This window comes from Coturnix japonica, chromosome 27 (assembly GCF_054131305.1).
Source record: "Coturnix japonica strain WE chromosome 27, WE-NBRP24, whole genome shotgun sequence".
Taxonomy (NCBI): Eukaryota; Metazoa; Chordata; class Aves; order Galliformes; family Phasianidae; genus Coturnix; species Coturnix japonica.
The window spans coordinates 117,397-136,364 of NC_140689.1; the positions used below are offsets into that span (position 1 = coordinate 117,397).

Consider the following 18,968-nt stretch of genomic DNA (forward strand, 5'->3'; position numbering starts at 1 on the left):
AGCAGAGGCAGTGTTCCTGATAGGAGCAAGGCAGCAGCTATGGTAGATTGTGGTTAGAGGCAAGAATATTCAAAAGGGGGAGGGAAGGGAGCAGAAGACATTAGAAAATGGGAAAAGAAGATGAAAATAAAGAACTCTCTCAAAACAGCAAAGCCAAACACTGAGCACACAGAGGGTGTAAGGTGCAGTTTAAGCTGACGTACCTGGTCCAGAGAACAACCTTCTCCCCAGTAGAGCTGACTTTGCTGTTCTTGGCACACACCGTGGCTTCTGTGACTCGCTGCTGTTGCTGCTCCTCTTCCTTCTGCCCCAGGGAGGCAGTGCACGCTTTGTACTCTAGCTCCTCAGAATGCTGATGCACCTGGAAGCAGTTGTTTGCATTTGACTTTAACCTGTTCTCAGGAATACTTCCAGTGCAGCCCATATTATCTGCTTCCAAAGCACAATTACTTGGGGGCGGTGAGCAGCAGCTCTTACCCAGTGCTGGTTTTCTAGCTGGTGTTATCCAACTCTGCTTTGCTTCAGATTTTCCTTCCAGAGGCAAAGGTGGTCCCTCAAATTCTCTCGTGCTTAATTTTGAAGCATGACCAAACTTATTTGATGAATCTGAGGGAAGCCCTTCAGTCTGACGCAAACTGGTTCTGGAGGAGCTGGGTGGCACTGAGCCTTTCACTGCAGCAGAGGATGATGAGTGCAGATCCCTGCTCAGCCCAAGGGAAGCATCCACATCTTCTTGATGCTGCTGCTTTAGTCCTTCACTGCCACTCCCTGTGCTGCAAGGGCTGCCTTTGGTTTCTTGAGGTAGTTTTGGGGCAGCTTTCTGCAAGCGTGTCCATCCAGGTGCAGCAATGAAAGACTGACTGTCCTTGGCAGCACTCAGACCTCCTTCCTGGACCCGGCGTTCAGGCAATGCAGCTTTGTCAGGAGATGTGTGTCTGCTGCAAACTGCTCTTCCTTCTGGCTGAGATCCTGGTGAGAAACCCAAACAACCTGAGCTCAGTTCCTGTATGAAAAAGCTTCTGGAAGTTTTGAGTGCCTGCTTTAAAGAGGTTTTTGGATTCTAGAGGATAAGGGAATAAATGAGGAGCAGTCTGGGAGCAGTTTGTAATGCAGGAGCACTTCCAAGAAAGCACTCTGCAGCCCAATTCCTTCATGACTGTGAGATGTGATGGGGAAATGAGCACATGGAAAACCTTAAGTGCACCACCCAGAACAAAGCTCTCATGTGAGAGAGGTGTTGATGCTTTCAGTGCCCTATTCACATACATTAAATTTAAACCACCGTTATTTAAGCTTTACTTTGTCACCCAGAGATCCCTTTCAGTTTGTTTATCCTGCAACAATTGTGTTTTCCCCTTCTCTGTGCTGCACTGAAGGAGAAAGGAGTAGCATTATTTAAAGGGGGATTAGGGAGACTGATCTTGAATTACTGTGCTACAATCAAAACTAGGGGGAAAAAAAGCAGCATCATGGAGTGGTGGTGCTGGGAATAGAGTTAATAAGTTGGCAACAATCTTAAATGTATCAATAAATATAAAAAGGGGATGACATTTCCAGTCAGGAAAGCTTTTCTTGAAGTGAATGCTTTGAATACACCACATTTAAAGTATCTCAATCATCTCCATTAGGGGAAGTTCCATGCTTCTTTTCATCTATGGAAAAAGATTCGGAGATAAATGCTAATAACCCTCTGTATACAGGATGTTCACCCACCTGCAGGCAGAGGGTCCCCTTTCTTTGACACGGTTCTTGTTCTGCTCTGGACATCCTCTCCCTCATCTCTGTGTTCCAAGTTTTCTTCTGCAGGTTCCTTTGACGTTCCAGAATCCTTCCCTTCAGGTTGAGGACTCGATTCTTGCTGAACAAGGCTGGCACTCAGCTCCTGAGAATCTTTGTTCTTATAAAATTTATTTTCACACACCTGCAAACGAGCAAATAGGCATCTAAATACAGATGTAGCAGATCCAACTAAACCCAACATCAGTCTTTGCTCCCAAAGCATTACTTGATCCTAACTAGGGCTTCAGTTTGGCAGCATGTTTGCATCTAGGAAGATGAATATTTTCCATTATGAATAGGCACACAGTAGCTGCAGAAGCATCTTTCAGAAACACACACAAAAAAGCTTATTTTATCTCAAAGAAACACCAAAACTGACAAAATTTAGTACAGCAAAGTAGGGCAATTGAAAATGAGCAGGAGATAAACCAGAGAAGGCCAGACAAAGCACACTGAAGAGGAAGGCAGGATCGGTTCTTTGCTCTCTTCCCCAACACATGATACTTCACGCAGTAGACCTGAGTCTGAAAAGCTCATCACAACAGTGATGCTCTTGGCAGAATTATCCCCTCCACCCACCACACTAAAAGCTTCACCTCACCTTACTGCTACAATGGCTGCAGCTCCTCCTTTTGCTTTTCTTCAGCTTGAGTTCACCGCTCCCTTCATGGCAGGAACACGAGCATTCCTTCATCCCATCTCCCCACTCAGCCTCCTGCAAACAGACAGGCTGCAGCTGATCAATGTGCACTGTATACACAGACACATCTATCCTCATGGGAAAGAATTTGCCTGGAGTCCAAATACAAGGACTAATGAGATGCCCCCAGGCCCACCTTATCATTGTTCTGGCCTCCAATTTCTTTACGCTTCTTATTTTTGGGGGCTGCATGAATTTTAGGTGGTTCATCCTCTTCTTCTACATCCGGCAAAGACACCTCTTCAAAGCCATCAAACTAAAAGAAAACAAAAGAAGAACTGCTCTATCACCAAAGCTCTCCAGAAAACCAAACTTCATTTTCCCTGTGAATTTCTAAATACTGAGATCAGTTCCAGTGCTCCACCAGCCCAGTTGTGTTAGAAGAGACAAATGCTGTATAAAGATTTTAAAGGTTTGCTCCTGTCCAACAACTTTCCCACCCTGCTGCTGCCTCTGTTGCTCTAGAAACGCAGCCATGAATGGAGTCTTTCAGGTTCAAACATTTTTATATGTTCTTATATTTCCTGGTTCTATGAAAACATCACTGTACCTCATATTCCTTCTCTTCTGTCCAGTTGATTTCCTCAAAATCCCCCATGCGACTGGCTGAGGGCCGTAAGTGGTCAAAGAACACAGAGAACTCATCCTGCAAGTGGTCGTGTCCTTTCAGCAGTTGCCACATTTGGGTCTTCAGCTAAAAAGAGAGAAATCCAGAGAAAAATAAGCATTTCATTCCACATCATCACACTCTTTAAGAAGGATTTCTCAGGGCAAGCAGAATATCAAGGCTTATTACAACTCCATTGTATTAGCTCAAGAGTATTTTGAGATAATTCCATACACAGCTATCAAATTAGCAAAGAAATACCACTACAACATGCTGCACATGGGAACTGAGAAGCAGGATATCTCATTGCTTCTCAGGGATTTAGAGGAAGGAGAAACCTGAATGCTTCCTCACCTCTGCAATCTCCTGGGGGAGGCAGTCCACAGAACTCTGCAGAACTTTGATGATCTTTTGATGGTGGGCAGGATTTTCAGCAAAGCAGATTTCCAGCTGCCTGAGGAACTTGCGGCTCTTCTCAAACGCTTGCTGCTCTTCAAACTGATTGAAAGAAAGAACAATCACCCCCCTCATGAAAAACAAACCTCAGAAGGAATTTAACAGGCGAAACTTCTGTCTCACAGGTGGGAAAAGCGGAAGGCTGACAAGGAAACCATTCCACTTGCTGTATCTGCCCATGTCTCTCTATGGTCAGGTTCTGGGACTCCAGAGGGAAAGGTTGATTGATTCTCCACGGTCACACCCAGGATAAGTCTCATAACAGACACCAGACTTTTCAATTCCAACTTAATTAAGCAGAAGGTAAGCAAATGATTTACCACCTGTCTTTCCTTGCCCTGGGGAAAATTCCTCATTCTTTCACTCCCATCGGCATTCATGCTGTCTGCTTCATTCACACACACTACCTACCAGCCCACACTCCAAAGCTTGTTCTGGCAAAAGAAAGGCAGCAAAATCTGTGAGCAACTGTGGCCAGTCATGTAACAGTTTCTGTAAGGTGAAATATAGATCCACAGCTGTTTGCTTGTCCATGCTGATCTCAAACTCGTAGATAACACGGAGGAAGTCTTCATACTTCCCAGGAATGTGCTGTAGTGCTTCACGCACCTGCAAAAAGAACAGCAGATCTTTATAGGATTGTGTGACACCCAGGAAGGAAAAAGTAAACATAGGAGTCTCTGATCTCTTGCTACTCAGTATTCTTGCAGTGCTCCCAGTTTCTCTGGGATAACAAAAATCTCTTCCTTTAAAGATAAAAGCAGACTGCTCACAAGGAACAAGGGATCCAAACCCAAAACCATGTAATTCTGAATTTAAAACTGACCCAGTGCTGTGGGTTGACCCCAGACAACAGCTGAGCATCCCCACAGACACCAAGCAGGGCAGGGGAGAGAATACGAAGAGCAAGAAGAAGAAAACTTATGGGCCAAGACAAAGGATTTAGTAAGTAAAGGAGCACCACGTGGGGTGCTGTGAAGGATGGCAGCTCCATCCAGGCCAGAAGCAACACCCACAGTTAGAAATGGCCATTACGCTGCTCAGAAATTAACTGCGTTTGAGGATTCAAAGTGTCTGTGATTCCTGTCTGGGGTTACAACTGTTCTGCCTTACCCTGGTCAGATATGCTTGTGCAAATGCCAGATCCTTCTGCTCCCTCAGGGGGTCCCTCTCCAGGATGTTTTCATCATACAAGAGGAGCAGCTTTGATGTGTCTTTACTTGCACGTGCCCGGCCCCTCTTATTTCTGGCTCTGTGAGAGCTCCTGCTTTTCCCAGGGGCTTTCATGTTCTCTCCTGTGAAGAAAAACATCGTAAGTCATACACCCATTTTTCATACGTTCTCTTGGCTGGCAGACAACTATTCCTCTATACTAACACGGCAATGCAGAAGCAGCTTTTTCAGAGTTGAGGTTTTCACATAGTGATCAGTGAACTGCTTACACCCTCCTCTAAGCATATGAGCAACGTACTTCTAGAGTTAACGCTATAGTGGAATGGAAACTACTGTGACAGTATAGGGTGGCAAAATCTTTGACTACAAATACAGCAGAAGCAGACATGAAGGAAAAGAGCTGCTTACCTTTGGAAGGCCTCCAGCAGGCAGGGATCTCCAGCAAGGGATGCCCTCACCTCCACTGCCAGCCCTTAAATGTGGTCTGGGAAGGGGTGGCTCCTGGCTCCACCCCTTTCAGTCACTCAGGTGTATTGCTTGCACCTGAGCTCCCCTGGGTTGGTCCTGCCCTCCCACCAGGTGCTTAATCACTGTTCCAGACTGTGATTTAGCATTTCCACTATGATTAGTCAGGCTGGTTAATGATATAAATTGGCTGCTTATAGCGGTCAACAAGAAAAATCCTTGGAAACAGCCAAAAACCCATCTCTGACCTTAGCTGCTACACAGCTGTCCTTTATTGCTCCCCAGCACAACCTTACATCACGAAATTCAACTCAGCAAAGATGTGACAGCGTTCCCATTTGTCATTTTTAATGCAGGCAGTAGTTATATTCCCCCACGCCCTGTGTCAAAAGAAACTGACAAACCTTACCTGGAGGCATTCTGTGGGCTTCCACCTGCGGGGCCATGTTGGTCAGCGTGAAGGCTGACTTAGGTTCCTCTGACACATCTCCACATACTTCATCATCTTTCTGTGAGCTCTCTATTCCCTCCCCTTCCTCCTCCTCCTCTTCCTCTGGCTCCGAGTTCTCTTCCTGGGAGTTCTCTTCTTCAGAATCTCCTTCTTGGCTTAAACGTCTCTCTGTTGCAAGCCAAGTCAGCTTCTCCATTGTCTCCTAAGAAAGAAACAATGAAACCCCAAAACATTTTCTTTTAGTATCTGTTTGTCATTCAGCAACCAGTTCACTCAACAAGAGTGTGAGTGTTTCGGAACACCATCATTTTTTAAAGCTTAGTTTGCTCTTACCTGAAGTTCAGGCACTGAAAGGATGGATTCTTCCGAGGCTGATGACATTTCCTCGTCCTCATCTTGTGTAAAATCATCAAAGTCATCATCCTCTTCCTCCTCTTGCCCTTCCCTTTCTCCTCCAGCTTCGGGACCAGCGGGTGTCCCAACAGACTGCCCATCCATGCTGGATGAATCCTCTGGTCTTCCTAGAGGGCTGCTAAATTCTGCTTCAACATCTGCTATAGATGAATGATTCTTTGGAGACTCGCTGCATGCTTGTGCTCCACCAACAGCACCTGCCTCCCTCTGTGCTTCATCACGGGGAGATGACTGCAAAGCCTGCCTTTCTTCTTCTCCCTTCTCTTCACACAAAGAATGCTCCTTTTTAACTTCTTTCAGCTCATTAGCACACGAGCACGCAGCCTCCATGTTCAGTTCCTGGCCAAGCCCCAGCATGAATTCCTCCTTGACCTCAGCACACAGCAGATTCCTCTTCTGTACTGGATTTACTTCCTTGACAGCATCATTTGAATCCTCACCTTCAGTTTTCACTCCTTTATCTGCATCTTCTAAATGAGGCAGAAGGTCCACAGACAATGGCTCTGAAGTGCTCTCTTCTGCTTTTACCACGGTCCAGCTACAGCAGTCGCTCTTGTTTATCTTTTCCTGACTGCCATTATTTGAAGCAGTGGGGTTTGCACTGCATTCCTTCTTGGGGGAGGCAGCTGAGCTTGGAACACACAGCTCCTGGGGTTCAGCCTTGGACTCTGCTGTGGGACAGGAATTCTTGTTGCTTCCAGCAGGGCACGAAGGAAGCAGATTCAGCTGCTCTTCGCTTTCACCAACAGACGATGCAGAAAGACCAACAGGGTTAGGAGAGACAATCAATGAAGGAATCGAAGACGTCACCAGAGGTTGATTTAATGGACATGGGAAAGTGGAGGGATTTACCAGTAAGGTTGTAACTGGAATAGCTTGAGTGCCTCTACCAACAGCAGTATTTATGGACTGAATCATATTGCAACCATTGCCAATGTTAACCACTTTCACCGTGGTAGCAGGCACAGTAAGGATGACAGGAGATGGCTGAATCAAAGGCGGAGCCTTTATCAGTGGGGCAGTTTTTGTCCCTTTTTTCTTTTGGTACCCCTTACGAACACAAGGTTTACGTACTTTTGTTCCAGCCAAATCTGGCAGCATCAATTTGGGCTGAAAAGTTACTGGGTTTGAGGATACCAGAGCTGGTGGCACAGCACCTAAGAAACCTTGCCTGGAGTCTGCATGTGAAGCAGAGAGCACGTTCTGAAACTCCAAGCCATCCCCACTTCCTACCACTGCTGGGACATTCAAAGGCTGCACTCCTGGAACTGCCTGCACAACCGTAGCTGGTTGGATTAACTGAGGAATCTGAACCATCAGTTTGCCAGGAGGAGCTTCTGACTGGGATAACTTCACAGTTTTCTGAATGTTAACAGTGTTGGAACTGGGCTGCAGGCAAGGATTTGGTCGAATGAGGACAGGCTTCAGGGCTGAAGACTTCTGCCTTCTCCATGCTCTCCTAGAGAATCGATTAGCAAGAGGCTTCAAGGTTAGGACTAGTCCCTTTGGCATGAGTAGAGGGTATTTTTCACCACATTCTGTGTCTGAAGTTTCCTTTTCTGTGCCCAAGAGGTCTGATTCTTCATCAGCTGAGCCCGGCACCTCCTTGACATCTTCTGCTAATTGCTTCAATTCCCCCTGAATGGAAGGCAAGCTGGCCTAAAGAAAACACAAGAGGTTTTCAGTCCAGCCTGCAGGTTCTTCCTACCCTCAAACAGCAGAAGAAAGAGCAGAAATCGTACCTTTAGCCAAAATGGCAGGCGATGCTCCTCCCTCTCCACAGGTGGCTTCCACTCATTAGGTTGGATTTCATCACAGCACTTGAACAGAACAGGCAACTGCTTTGTCTTTTTATAGTGCTACGCAGAGAAAAGCAAGGCAGCTGTGGTCAGAACACCTGTCTGATAACTGGCGGCATGCAGGCTAAGAAATGTGCTGAGTAAAAGCACTCACTTGAACTAAATAATTAAAACCACTACAAACAGGTACGCAAACATAACGTTAATAATAAAAGCTGAGCAAAGTCACTTTTGCACTTAGGAAACTGTCAGCATATACACAAAAAGGTCCTCGGAGCAAATAGCACACCTCATACTGCATGCCACATAGGAACTAAATCTGAGGCACCGATCCATAACACATCACTTACTCTGATGATATTATCTGGGGCTCGATTCATATTGAGATTCTTGATTCGGACTGTCAGCTGGTGGGCAGTTTTTGTTGGCAACAGATACTTGCTGATCAAAGGCTTTGGAAACTCTGTCCCTTCAAAATGTTTCAGACCCAAAGCTAATAAACTGAAGAAGGAAGGAGAGGAAAGAAAACAAAGAAAAATCAGTCTTTTAACAGTACTCTGGAATGCTATTTGGATGTGCTGTTCCACACAGACAGGTATCCTTAAAGTTAGCATCCTAGAAACTCTCCACACAAAGAAAGCTCACATGTGTGTGTGCTATTCAGTAATTCTAAGCACCTACTTGTCCTCTGCCTTGGTGAAGATAATCTTGTCCCGGGGAGGGTTTGCTTTCAAGGAACAAATTGGCAGTAGCTCTGGATACATAAAGACTCTCCTTGTTGCCAAAATCCATGCCACTTGCTTTGGTAAACACGGAAAATCACTGGCTGTGAACAGATAAGGACAGATGCATGAATGGCAAATACTGCTTCTCACTACTGACTTCTTGAGAAGAGTGTTTATTTTATTCCTTTCTGTGAACCTTTCCACTTTCAGTGAAGAAAGTTGACTTCCCCCCTGGTTTTTGGAATCTGCATGTTACCTAACTTCTGCTGTGAAAGGGAATTCCTTATGTGTGTTAAGCAACACATCTGGAACAACTATTTCCAGTTTCACAGCTTTCTTGATGGAGCTCTGCAGCTCATAAATACTACAGCGAATAGCAGGATTATGAAGCTTGAACAGAAGTCAACAGCTCCTATCACACGCTTGACTGGGTTACATGTTTACAAAGTGAAAAGGTAATCAACACAAATTAAGACTTTGCCGAAGGATATAAGAAAATCATAAAAGAAAATTCCATTTCAAACTGTCCGGACATCACCTCATTTCAGCAGTGCGCAGTTCCCACCCTAAACTCCTTCCCATCACCTCTCCCCTCACACACATACCGCTTTTCTTTGCAGCTTTGCGAGGGCTGCAGTCAACCTGAACTTGGGCATGGAAATCCTCAACGAGCTGCAAGGCTCCCTTCAAGTTACAGGGCTGGAACATTGTCTGGAACTTTGGATAGAATGACTGACGAAGGAGCGTGGAGCTCCGAGCAAAGTTCCCCAACTCGTTCTGCAAAGTCATGCAGATCAAGAAAAGATTTTAGATAGTCTCCAAAGGCTTTTTTAAGAGCATGTGTGTCAATGCAATCACATAACCAATAAAAGCTGGTGAAGTGGCAGGCATAGAAAATGCATTGCTATGGATTTTCTGTCTTGTTTTTAAGCTCTACAAATCTCAGTTGTTTTTTAATACTTAGCTTTGTCTGATCATGTGAACTCCCCAACTTTCTGGAATCTTTCAAGGTCACTAAAAGTTCACTCATTACAAAAGCTGCATTTGTTGAGCTTTGTTTTCTCTGTTTCCAAGGAAAAAGCATAAAACGACACCAACCAGCCAACCCAAAGCACTGGTCTCAGCACAACAGGAATTATTTCTTCAAGCGCTGAGCCCACTAATCAGCTAACAACATCACTCCTTTACTCAGAGGTAATCTCACTCAGTTTAATGGGATCAATTAAACGAATAGAGCTCTCTAAACATCTCCAGTGGCCATCAATCATTAACAGTGGCATAGCTCTGTTTTTAGACGTATCCTTACCAAAAACATCTTCGTGGTACTTGCTTCTGAACTTAAAGCAGGGTTGGAACTTGCAAGAAGATGGATTTGAGTCAGAAGCTGAACATGCTTGTAGAATAAAAGCAGACAAATGGAGATTGTCAGTATCAGTAATCCAAAAAAACCAACAGCATAATATAAAGGAGCAAGAAATATCTCCTGAGAACCACAAAAAAAGCAAAACAGGCAGACTTCAAAAAAACAACCAAACAGTAAAGCCTTTTAAACAGTAGAAAACTAAGGAGAAAACTTCAATAACTACTGAAGATCCAACTTCAAATGCAGCTTTCTCAATTAATTTCTAAAACAAAACACACCAAACTGTTTGTTGTACCATTGACTTCCCTCCTCCCCCTCTCCACCCAAGGAAGGCACAAGGTAAATATTCATTAGGTCCAACCTGATAATATTTTATTACCTGCTGCATCTGCTGCTGCAGCCTTTTCCTTTGTGCACAGTCCAGAACAAGGCTCTGGAGAGGCTTCTCGTTCTGAGGCTTTGATTTCTCTGTCTCTTGTGGTGGCTTGATGGATGATTTCTTCATTCTCAGCTGCTCAAGTTGTTCCTTCACAGTGCGATGTTGTTCGTTCAGCAAATTGGCCAAAGGCTCTTCAAACCTGTTTGAGACCAGGAAGATCAAAATATAAGCATACAACTAATAATCACCTGTATTCACTTAGATTGTTTTACTCTGTAGCTGGTTTAAGAATTGCTGAGCTCTCCTCTGGTACCGCTCATCCAGAGAAGAGTATTGAGAAACTCCAGCCTTCGTTTTAGCTCCTTTCCCAAACAGATACAGCTTGATCTGGAACTGATCTGCCCCATAAACAAGGAGACACCACCCTTATTGCAGTTCACCTTCAGTCAGTTTCTGTAATTTCTTAAATAAGCTGGTAAGGCCCAGAAATAAATGCTTTGGAGCCTTTTGTCTCTGAGCTACTATGAGTGTAACTGATACCAAAAATCATCAGAAGTTTATTTGCACACTTTAATGTTTTCAGATGTAAGCCTCGGCAGTTTTATGCATTCTTTTCCTTAGGAAATGTTACTATTATGTTCAAGTTATCTGTTTAAAAGGTAAAACACCACACTTAGTCAAACCAGTTCAATACCATAGGAAAAAAAAATGGACTATATCCTTCAAATTAATGGATTTTGCTGAAAAAGCATCACCTCCCTGCCAGATGGCACAGTACAGCTGCAGGTGACCGTGGGCTTTTTGCCACATCAATTACTAATAATTAGTTCTATGACAACAATCAGACAGTCTCACCTCAGTGCCTGTGGTGTATTAAAATTTGGCCGTGACTCTGTAACATTGTCTTCATCTTCTGGGCCTTCATCTTCCATGTTTGAGAAGCCCATCTCATCCTGAAACTGCCAGCAAACAAACAGTAACAGTCAGGAAAAGAAAGCTAAGAATTACATTTACCACAGTGTCTGTATTTAACAAAGCCCATGATGTTCCTCAAAGCACACACATTCACTTCTGCAGAGGTTTACCTATGCAAATTCCTTCCCATGGTTACAAATTACTTTTGTGATGGATTTTTGCACACATTCAGCATGGAACATCTTACAGAGAACCCTCTTACAACTGTAGATTGATTTGAGAAAGGTCTGTTCTTCAGTGCTACCACTTACTGTCTCAAACAGCTCCTCCATTAGTTCATTCACCTCCTTTTCTGCAAGCAAAAATAAAAAGAAGTTTGAAGATTCCTCCTGCAAGACACCTAGCAATCCTGTCATCATGTCAAGCCATTGAATGAATCTCTCCTGCAAAACACAACTACCTCTGGGAAACAAAGAGGCCCAAGAAGGAAGGGCCTCTGATACACACAGAATGGCTGAGGTTGGAAGCGACCTCTGGAGGCCATCTGCTCCAACCCCTGCCTCAAGCAGAGTCACCTAGAACTGTCTGCTCAACACAACACTCATGTGGCTTCTGAGCACCTCCAAGGACAGAGACTGCACAGCCTCCCTGGTCAACCAGAGTCTGAGCTGAGTCGCCAGTCAGCAAGATGTATCTGACAGCACAGCAGCTCTGGCAAGATACCTCCACGTATTCAGAGAGAGCCAGTTCTGCATAGAAAAGCTTATCAAATCAGTAGGCAGGATGTTCTTTTCCTATTATTATTATTGTTTTAAATCTATTAGCCTACGCTGCAAAGCCTTCGCAACAGAGCACTTTTCAAGACATATTACTAATCCTAACAGGAAGGGCAACAAGACTCCCTAAGGACTTACTGGTAATTCTCACAGCACGATCATTTCTGAAGTCCTCTGTGTCTGGCTCATCCAGATCTTCCAAGAAGTTGTACTCGGGGTCATCATCATCGTCCAATTCATCTAATAGGAGATATGGTTTGAAATGTCATTACTCTGCCCCAGGACCAAATCAGTGTGTACAACATGTGTGCTACAAAACAAGACAACGGCTGCAGCCAAGATCATGAACAACAGGAGGAAAATGCAGTCAAGAAGAGGAAAGAAGAAAAAAAAACCTCAGGTTCCATCAGTTCCAACAAGCACCAACATGTTATACATACCTTCATTCTCTACATCATCATTCATGAGCCCTCCAAGCCACCTTTTCCATTCTTCATCATCTGCAGTGTTGGGATCATACATATCAGGTGTGATATCCGGGGCTCGGAGCTCAGCCTCCAGCTGACCAAGGGGAACATCCTTCAGGGGTCGCTTGGATCGGGTTCTGAAGGCAATGAGGCTGTCTTCCAGAGGCTGAAGAATTAGGGAAAGCATGAAGGAATTACAGTTTCTCTACCATGAGGATTTTCATCACAGTAAGAAGAATCCAATATCAAAAGTATCAGATTCTTGCCACAAAGAATCATTTACTTGGGTAGCCCAAGAAAGCCAAACTTTTATTACTCTTGCTACTCAGCTGTTAAGTCTTTATAAATGTTGCAATGATCCTCCACACACATTTTACTCCTCTCTTCCTTTCCACTACCTGTAATTAACACAAAGCTGCAGCCCAGCACTGTTTCTTATCTCTCCTCAACCCCTGCACAGCAGTATTTTTCTCAATATTAATATGAAATAGCACTTCCCTTTACAACCAAGCTTCCCTGCATATTCTTATCTGCCACAGAATTACATTTAACAGTAAAAACAATGAAAATGAGAAGCTTATGTGCACAAACAGCAAGCACAGTTATGATGCAAGAAATTAGAAGTGTGTGTCATTAATAGTGCTTGACTAACAGCTACCACCACTTTCACACAGTGCTTCTATCCTACACACCAAACGTATTCATCTCATTTAAATGTACAAACTGGGAACAGAACGCAGTAAAAATAGCAGAGGACACCAGTGAGCCTCCTCTTTTTTTTAGCAAATCTTCATTCAAAAGGATAAAATACTCCCATAGCATCCCAAAATACAGTACCTGGTAGGAGTCCATGCATACAGGGCTGGAAGCCAATTCTTCATCCACCGCATGCAGCTTCTCCATGAACGTGCTGTCTTTGCTTTGCTTTGGTTTAGGAGGAGGTGGAGGCCCCATGGGAACTACTTCAGCACTAATGTGTCTAACAACAGGCGTAGGAACCTTCTCCACCTAATTAAAAAGGCCTCTGCGTTAAAAGGATTCATTCAGAACAGATTTCCAAGGACAAAGTAAGTTGTCAGGGTTATTATTCCCCTGTTTGAGCACAGTTTAGCCCAACAGAAACATCAGAGATGCTTCAGTTCTCACAACTTGTTGCTGATGCAGGTCTGGTGATGCCCAGTCCCTGCTATGTTGTAAATATTCCTCCCACTGATTTCACAGTGCATACAATCACCACAGACACCTTTGTGCTTTTATCAGTCGCTGTCCTTCCTGAGCCAAGCATACAAAGCATTACTCCCTCTCATCCCAATAATAATCAGAGGAATAACAATTATCTGAAGAAAAGCAGACTCCTTCCATTCCCAGGGTCTTTTTTAAGCACTTCTGCCTATTATAGATGAAGCTTTTTCTGCCAAGGCTGCATTTATCTGCTTATGCAGGAACCACTGCAGTGGGACCCCAAATCTACACAGCACCTGCACCACCACCACAGCTTAAGGGAACAGTATCTAATTTTGCTTCTCTATTAATAATTCAGGAATGATAACTAGAGGCTCTTTCTAAAAAAGGCATCAACTCTCTTTTAAACTCACCTCACAGAGAACTCCTCCCTCTTCATCAGATGATCGCCGTGTCCGGGATCGCTTTGCTCCCCGAGGAGATGAGGCAGTGCTCTCCACATCACTTTCCAGTAAGCTCTATCATGCAAGAGATACAGAATGCAACCAAACTATCATGCCACTATCAAGCCTCACTTCAACTAATATACCCCAAGATACTTATTTACCCAAGGGAATAATACAGAATTCAAGAGAGATTACTAGAAGTTCTTACAACAAGCATTCACTTGGTAAAACAGAATGCTCTGCAGACAGTGCCACACTGAACAGATCTTAGCACAAGTTACATTCACCTCTTCTGCAGTCTCATCTTCATCCTCATCATCAGGCTGGTATTCTTCATCAGATGAATCATCCTCCTCAAGAGGAATGTCCACAAACTGAGGCGGCTGTGACACAACAGAAGAAATGTGACAGCTTTTAATAGGCAAAGTAAATCACTGCACTCTAACACTACACTATCAGATGAGTCTTTCTGACAACATCCCAGAGGCCAGCCAAGAGATTGCCTGCTAAGCAGAGTGCCTCTAGCACAACCTGCAACTCTTAAGCAGTAGTTCACTTACCTTTACCTCATTTGCCTTCTTAATTGGAGAAATATTCCACGTTGGAATCACCTGAAGAGGGTAAAAACACACCTTATTCAACCAATTACATCAGGCGAGTAACTGAGCTGGAGTCTTGTTCTCTAATGTAGCCAAATAGCAACAGACTTTGAACAAATGCATTATAAACCACCCCTGGAACCTCTGCAGGAAATACCTTGTATTTATATAATGTATATAACTTAGTATAGATATTATATGACACATAATGGGTACTATCAATTCACTGCACTAACTCTGACCTGACTCTGCTCATCTAAAATGAATTGATTTTACACATCTGTATCAAAAACACATGCACAGAACTTCCATGCCAGCCAATATGAAAAGCACACCTGATGCTCCCTTTAGAAGTCCTGCCAATCAAAGGCATAATAATAATCAAAGGTGTAATAATTAAAGCAGGTGATGAACTTACCACTCCTTTCTCCACAACTTCCTTCAGTTTGGAACGAGTCATTTTGGGTTCCTATGTTTAAAACAGAAAACCGCAATCTGTGTTCAGCTCCTCCAACTGCAAACTTCACCCCAGCAATTATTAACTACAAATACTTTTCTCCCTCAAACATTACTTTTTAAACAAGACCTGAGTGAAGTAAAAATAGCCCAGTAGTTTTCTTCCATTCATGCTCATAGACAAGACTTGCTTCATCCAGGTGCCAAATCTGGTTGTGACGATACTACCCACCCTCTCTATACCATAATTCAAGAGGGTAGACTGGAGAATTTGTGTGCTCAGATCAAGAGGAAAAATAAACAGAAGAAGCTTTTTACTTACAAACAAAGGTATATCTTCTGTTTCACTGATCGCTGCTTTCATCATGGCAACCACATGCTCATTGGTGATCACCTCCTACAGGAACACACAGAAAAAAGGTCACCTTCATATCCTGTTTGTTGAAAAGATGCAGACTATTGGTGAAAGTTGGAACCGTGAGGCAGAAATAATGAGTGCACTGTAATGGCAGGCACTCACATGCAGGATGTTTCGCACATTGACCACCGTCAGGTTATGCTGTTTGGCACCATCTTCTAAGGTGCGATCGAGGGTATCATCTAGCTTGATATCACAAGACAGAGACCTCTCTTCTTCTTGACTTTTCCCTTCTCTTTTCCGTTTGTTGGCCTTCCTCCTCCTCTTCCTCCTCTCAATATCTTCTCCATCTTCCTCCTCTGAAAATTGACAACAAAAATTACATTATAGGAATCTGGATGCTTCCGACAGTGCGACTTATATAAGAAACCAAACACTCTAATTCTGTGGACACTAAAGTGGTAGGAGCCTTTTAGCAGCTGATAATGAAATCTTCCAAATGGAAAAGGCCATAAGAACTCAAACAAAAGATTCCAGTTCTGTAGGAGCTCACAGAGTCACACTAGTCAAGCAAACAAAGGCGATGAATTTGACATCTCTACATCTGATTTTATGGCATGTCTCAGCAGCCCTTTAATGGTCTCCCAAGGGGAGATGTTTTAATCTTGACTGCATGCTTGAAACAATCAAAAGCAGGTTACAATTTGCAGGACTTAAAATGCTTCCCAAATGGTGTTTTGCTGAGTCAGGGAAAGGAAAACAATCGAAACTTCCTCTGAAGGAAAACAGTACTTTAAGCAACTGAAAAACACAGAGATCATCTCCAGCAGGTTTTCGCTTGAATGCCCAGGGGTTTATTTAACCACTGAGTTACAGGGCATGGGATGAAAGATCCAGAAAGCACTGCACTTAAACAGCCCCCAGCATGGCATACACACCCCCAAAGTTCTGGGTACAATCCTATCAAGTCTGTTCCTTGCACAAAGCTTAACAAAGAACCCCAAACACTCCTTTTCCCCATTAGTCTGCTGGGGCCACTCACCAGGTCTGGTGCTCTTCAACAGCTTCATTGCAGCAGGACTCCTAACAGCTGGCTGCAGATTGCTCCTCGATGGAGATTCCTGCACTGCAGATGGGCTGTCAGTCAGACACGGATCTCTCAGTACATTTGCTTCCAGCTCTGTGTGTAGTTTAGGAGCTTTCCCTGTGAACAGCGTTGATCAGGTTGCAGTCGGAGATAGAGGCAGGTGAGCAAAGTTAACAGGCTGCTCCATTTACAAAGTCCATCAGAACCCATTCAAATCCATTAAATCAATAGTACTGAGTCATGCTCTGTCACCCAGGCAGTGAAAATGACCCGAGTGCTTCAGCATCATTCCCATTTTTCCTGCCAAAAACACACCCAAGCGAAACGAGCCTCACACCTCCAGCCATCTGTCTTGTTCCCTGCCTTAAACATTGGCAAACAGCTGCAACAACAGAAAGTAACAGCAAGGGGCAGACACTCCTTTACCAGCCAGCACAGCATGTTGGCAGCCACAATAGCACAGCTGAGTGCAACCTCAGCCACCCCTGGGCTCATTTAAGGTCATTCTGCTGCTGGAAGGGTCAATTCTATTCCCCTGCCATCACTGTCCTGCACAGCTCTGGGATTTACATGGGACAGCTGAGTGCTGTGTCACCCCCAGTGTGAAATCAGCTCTCAGTCAAACCAGAGAGCCACAGAGAACAGCAAAACTGGGGGCAATGCTTTGCACAAAGCAATGAGGAAACATGGTCAGGTTTTGCAGCTTATAATGAGCAGCTGGAGCTTTCAGAACACCTCAAGGCAGAATGGGAAAGGTGTGTGTGTGTAATAACCCCCCCCCCCCCCATAGAACAGCTCTATGTAATGGCAATGCCATCAGGTCAGCAAACCTGGGTGCAGAACAGAAACCAACAGCTCCAACTGCTTTTCATCTTGTGCTCAGATCCTCAGCCTCCCTGAGCCTGGAGGCAGAGATACATGACAGGGCGAGATAAAAAGAGAACAGTGTAGGAAAGCAGATGCCAAGCATTTATGTCAGCATACAAAGACCAGAGATACAAAATAGCACCGCCGTGACCAGAAATGCCTCTCAGAGCTCACAGCAGCTGAACCAAATAAACTCTCCATACCTGAGAGGCAAAAAGAGCCCTCTGCCTCTGTGTGTGCTGCCTCAGTGCCCAGCACAGAACGTTTGTTTGGAAGAACAAAAGGTGAGACAGCTGTCCCAAATTGAGGCCTGGCTTTGGACAGCCACCTCCAAGTCATTTATTAAACATAACACCAAATAATTCTCTTTTCTGGATGTTATTATAGGGAGTGATTGCAGCCCGAAGTCCATAGGAGAGGAAACCAGAAGATGGGATCAAGTTAGTGTGGGGTCTGCAGAGCAGAGCGCTCTGGAAGAAGCATATAGTGGAGCTGTTCCTCACTCACTTTCAGTTATTTTCAGGGCGAAAAACAACTTTTAAGACACAAACACCCTGTGAGCTGCCACAACACAGTGTGAAGGAGGACCAAAGCCTTAAGGATAAAGATACGAAGGTCTCCCGGTGCTCCTTAAGGCAGGGCCCGCACCGAGGCCTCACAGCGGGCAGCCCCTCGGGACCCCCCGGGTTCCAGCACCTCCTCACCTTCCTTCCCCCCTTCCATTCGCTTCCCGTCCTCCCCTCGCTCGGTGTGAGCATCGCACGGCTCCATGATACCGGGCCGGCCCTCGTTCCCCTCCTGAGGCGGCCTCGTTCCCCTCCTGAGCGGCTCCGGGGTTGTTCTCCACACGGCTGCGGGTGGTGGCTGTGATGGTGGCGGCTCCCCGTCCTCCCCGCTGTGCGGCCCCGAGGCCGCCGCTCTCCTCTTCTTACAGGGCAACATCTTCAACGACAGCGCCATCCCGCCGCCCACCTACGAGGGGGGGGGAAGGAAAGCGGCTGAATCAACGCGGCCCAACACCCGCCGGCCCCGCCGCGTCCCGTTGCGGCTCCTCAGGAAGCGGAAGCGCCGCGGAGGCCGCGCGCAGGCGCCGCGCCGCCATCTTGGATGGAGCGCCGCCATGTTGGGGGGGGGGAGGGAGAGGGAGACGCCGCCATGTTGGGGGGGCGGCCGCCATGTTGGAGGGCGAGGGCCGCCATGTTGGAGGGCGAGGGCCGCCATGTTGGAGGGCGAGGGCCGCCCGCCGCGCCGCCCGAGGGGGGGAAACCGAGTGTCGCCATCTTAACGCGACCACCGTACTGAGGGCGGCGGAACCCGGGGCTGAGCCGTGAGGGGAGAACCCGCAAACAGCGCGGACAGCACCGTCCATTGAGCGCGGGGTGCGGGCTCCGTCCACACGCACCGCAGCCCTTCAAGGCCTTCGCCCCGCTCCCCGTCACCGCCGCCCGGAGCCGCGGCCGCAGCGCCGCCACTGCCGAGTCACCGCCGGGCGGCTCCGGGGCGG

At 45.6% G+C, this 18,968-nt stretch overlaps 1 protein-coding gene across 7 annotated transcripts in view; it reads right to left on the reverse strand.

Annotated features, from left to right (window-relative positions):
- Nucleotides 1-18,961, reverse strand: part of GON4L (gon-4 like) — a 26,093-nt gene extending 7,132 nt beyond the window's left edge. For 4 of the 7 annotated variants that reach the window (XR_014937490.1, XR_014937491.1, XR_014937489.1 and 1 more), the window contains exons 1-29: nucleotides 18,169-18,525; nucleotides 16,553-16,714; nucleotides 15,673-15,869; nucleotides 15,475-15,549; nucleotides 15,115-15,165; nucleotides 14,658-14,708; nucleotides 14,385-14,480; nucleotides 14,065-14,169; nucleotides 13,307-13,477; nucleotides 12,443-12,635; nucleotides 12,141-12,242; nucleotides 11,538-11,578; nucleotides 11,167-11,270; nucleotides 10,312-10,510; nucleotides 9,876-9,962; nucleotides 9,175-9,346; nucleotides 8,526-8,670; nucleotides 8,195-8,345; nucleotides 7,788-7,904; nucleotides 5,965-7,704; nucleotides 5,590-5,833; nucleotides 4,656-4,837; nucleotides 3,954-4,151; nucleotides 3,441-3,584; nucleotides 3,030-3,173; nucleotides 2,616-2,735; nucleotides 2,381-2,494; nucleotides 1,714-1,921; nucleotides 204-969 (exon numbers count right to left, since the gene is read on the reverse strand). Coding sequence is in view for 3 of the 7 variants with exons in the window: in XM_015884579.3 (XP_015740065.2) it covers nucleotides 204-969; nucleotides 1,714-1,921; nucleotides 2,381-2,494; nucleotides 2,616-2,735; nucleotides 3,030-3,173; nucleotides 3,441-3,584; nucleotides 3,954-4,151; nucleotides 4,656-4,837; nucleotides 5,590-5,833; nucleotides 5,965-7,704; nucleotides 7,788-7,904; nucleotides 8,195-8,345; nucleotides 8,526-8,670; nucleotides 9,175-9,346; nucleotides 9,876-9,962; nucleotides 10,312-10,510; nucleotides 11,167-11,270; nucleotides 11,538-11,578; nucleotides 12,141-12,242; nucleotides 12,443-12,635; nucleotides 13,307-13,477; nucleotides 14,065-14,169; nucleotides 14,385-14,480; nucleotides 14,658-14,708; nucleotides 15,115-15,165; nucleotides 15,475-15,549; nucleotides 15,673-15,869; nucleotides 16,553-16,714; nucleotides 18,169-18,424 (6,335 nt within the window). In the remaining 4 variants the exon portion in view is untranslated. Of the gene's footprint in view, nucleotides 1-203; nucleotides 970-1,713; nucleotides 1,922-2,380; nucleotides 2,495-2,615; nucleotides 2,736-3,029; nucleotides 3,174-3,440; nucleotides 3,585-3,953; nucleotides 4,152-4,655; nucleotides 4,838-5,589; nucleotides 5,834-5,964; nucleotides 7,705-7,787; nucleotides 7,905-8,194; nucleotides 8,346-8,525; nucleotides 8,671-9,174; nucleotides 9,347-9,875; nucleotides 9,963-10,311; nucleotides 10,511-11,166; nucleotides 11,271-11,537; nucleotides 11,579-12,140; nucleotides 12,243-12,442; nucleotides 12,636-13,306; nucleotides 13,478-14,064; nucleotides 14,170-14,384; nucleotides 14,481-14,657; nucleotides 14,709-15,114; nucleotides 15,166-15,474; nucleotides 15,550-15,672; nucleotides 15,870-16,552; nucleotides 16,715-18,168; nucleotides 18,526-18,763 lie in introns of those variants that run through there. The other 3 variants (XR_001559486.2, XM_085524563.1, XM_085524562.1) reach the window with 3 other exon arrangements.
- Nucleotides 18,962-18,968: the final 7 nt, after the last annotated feature.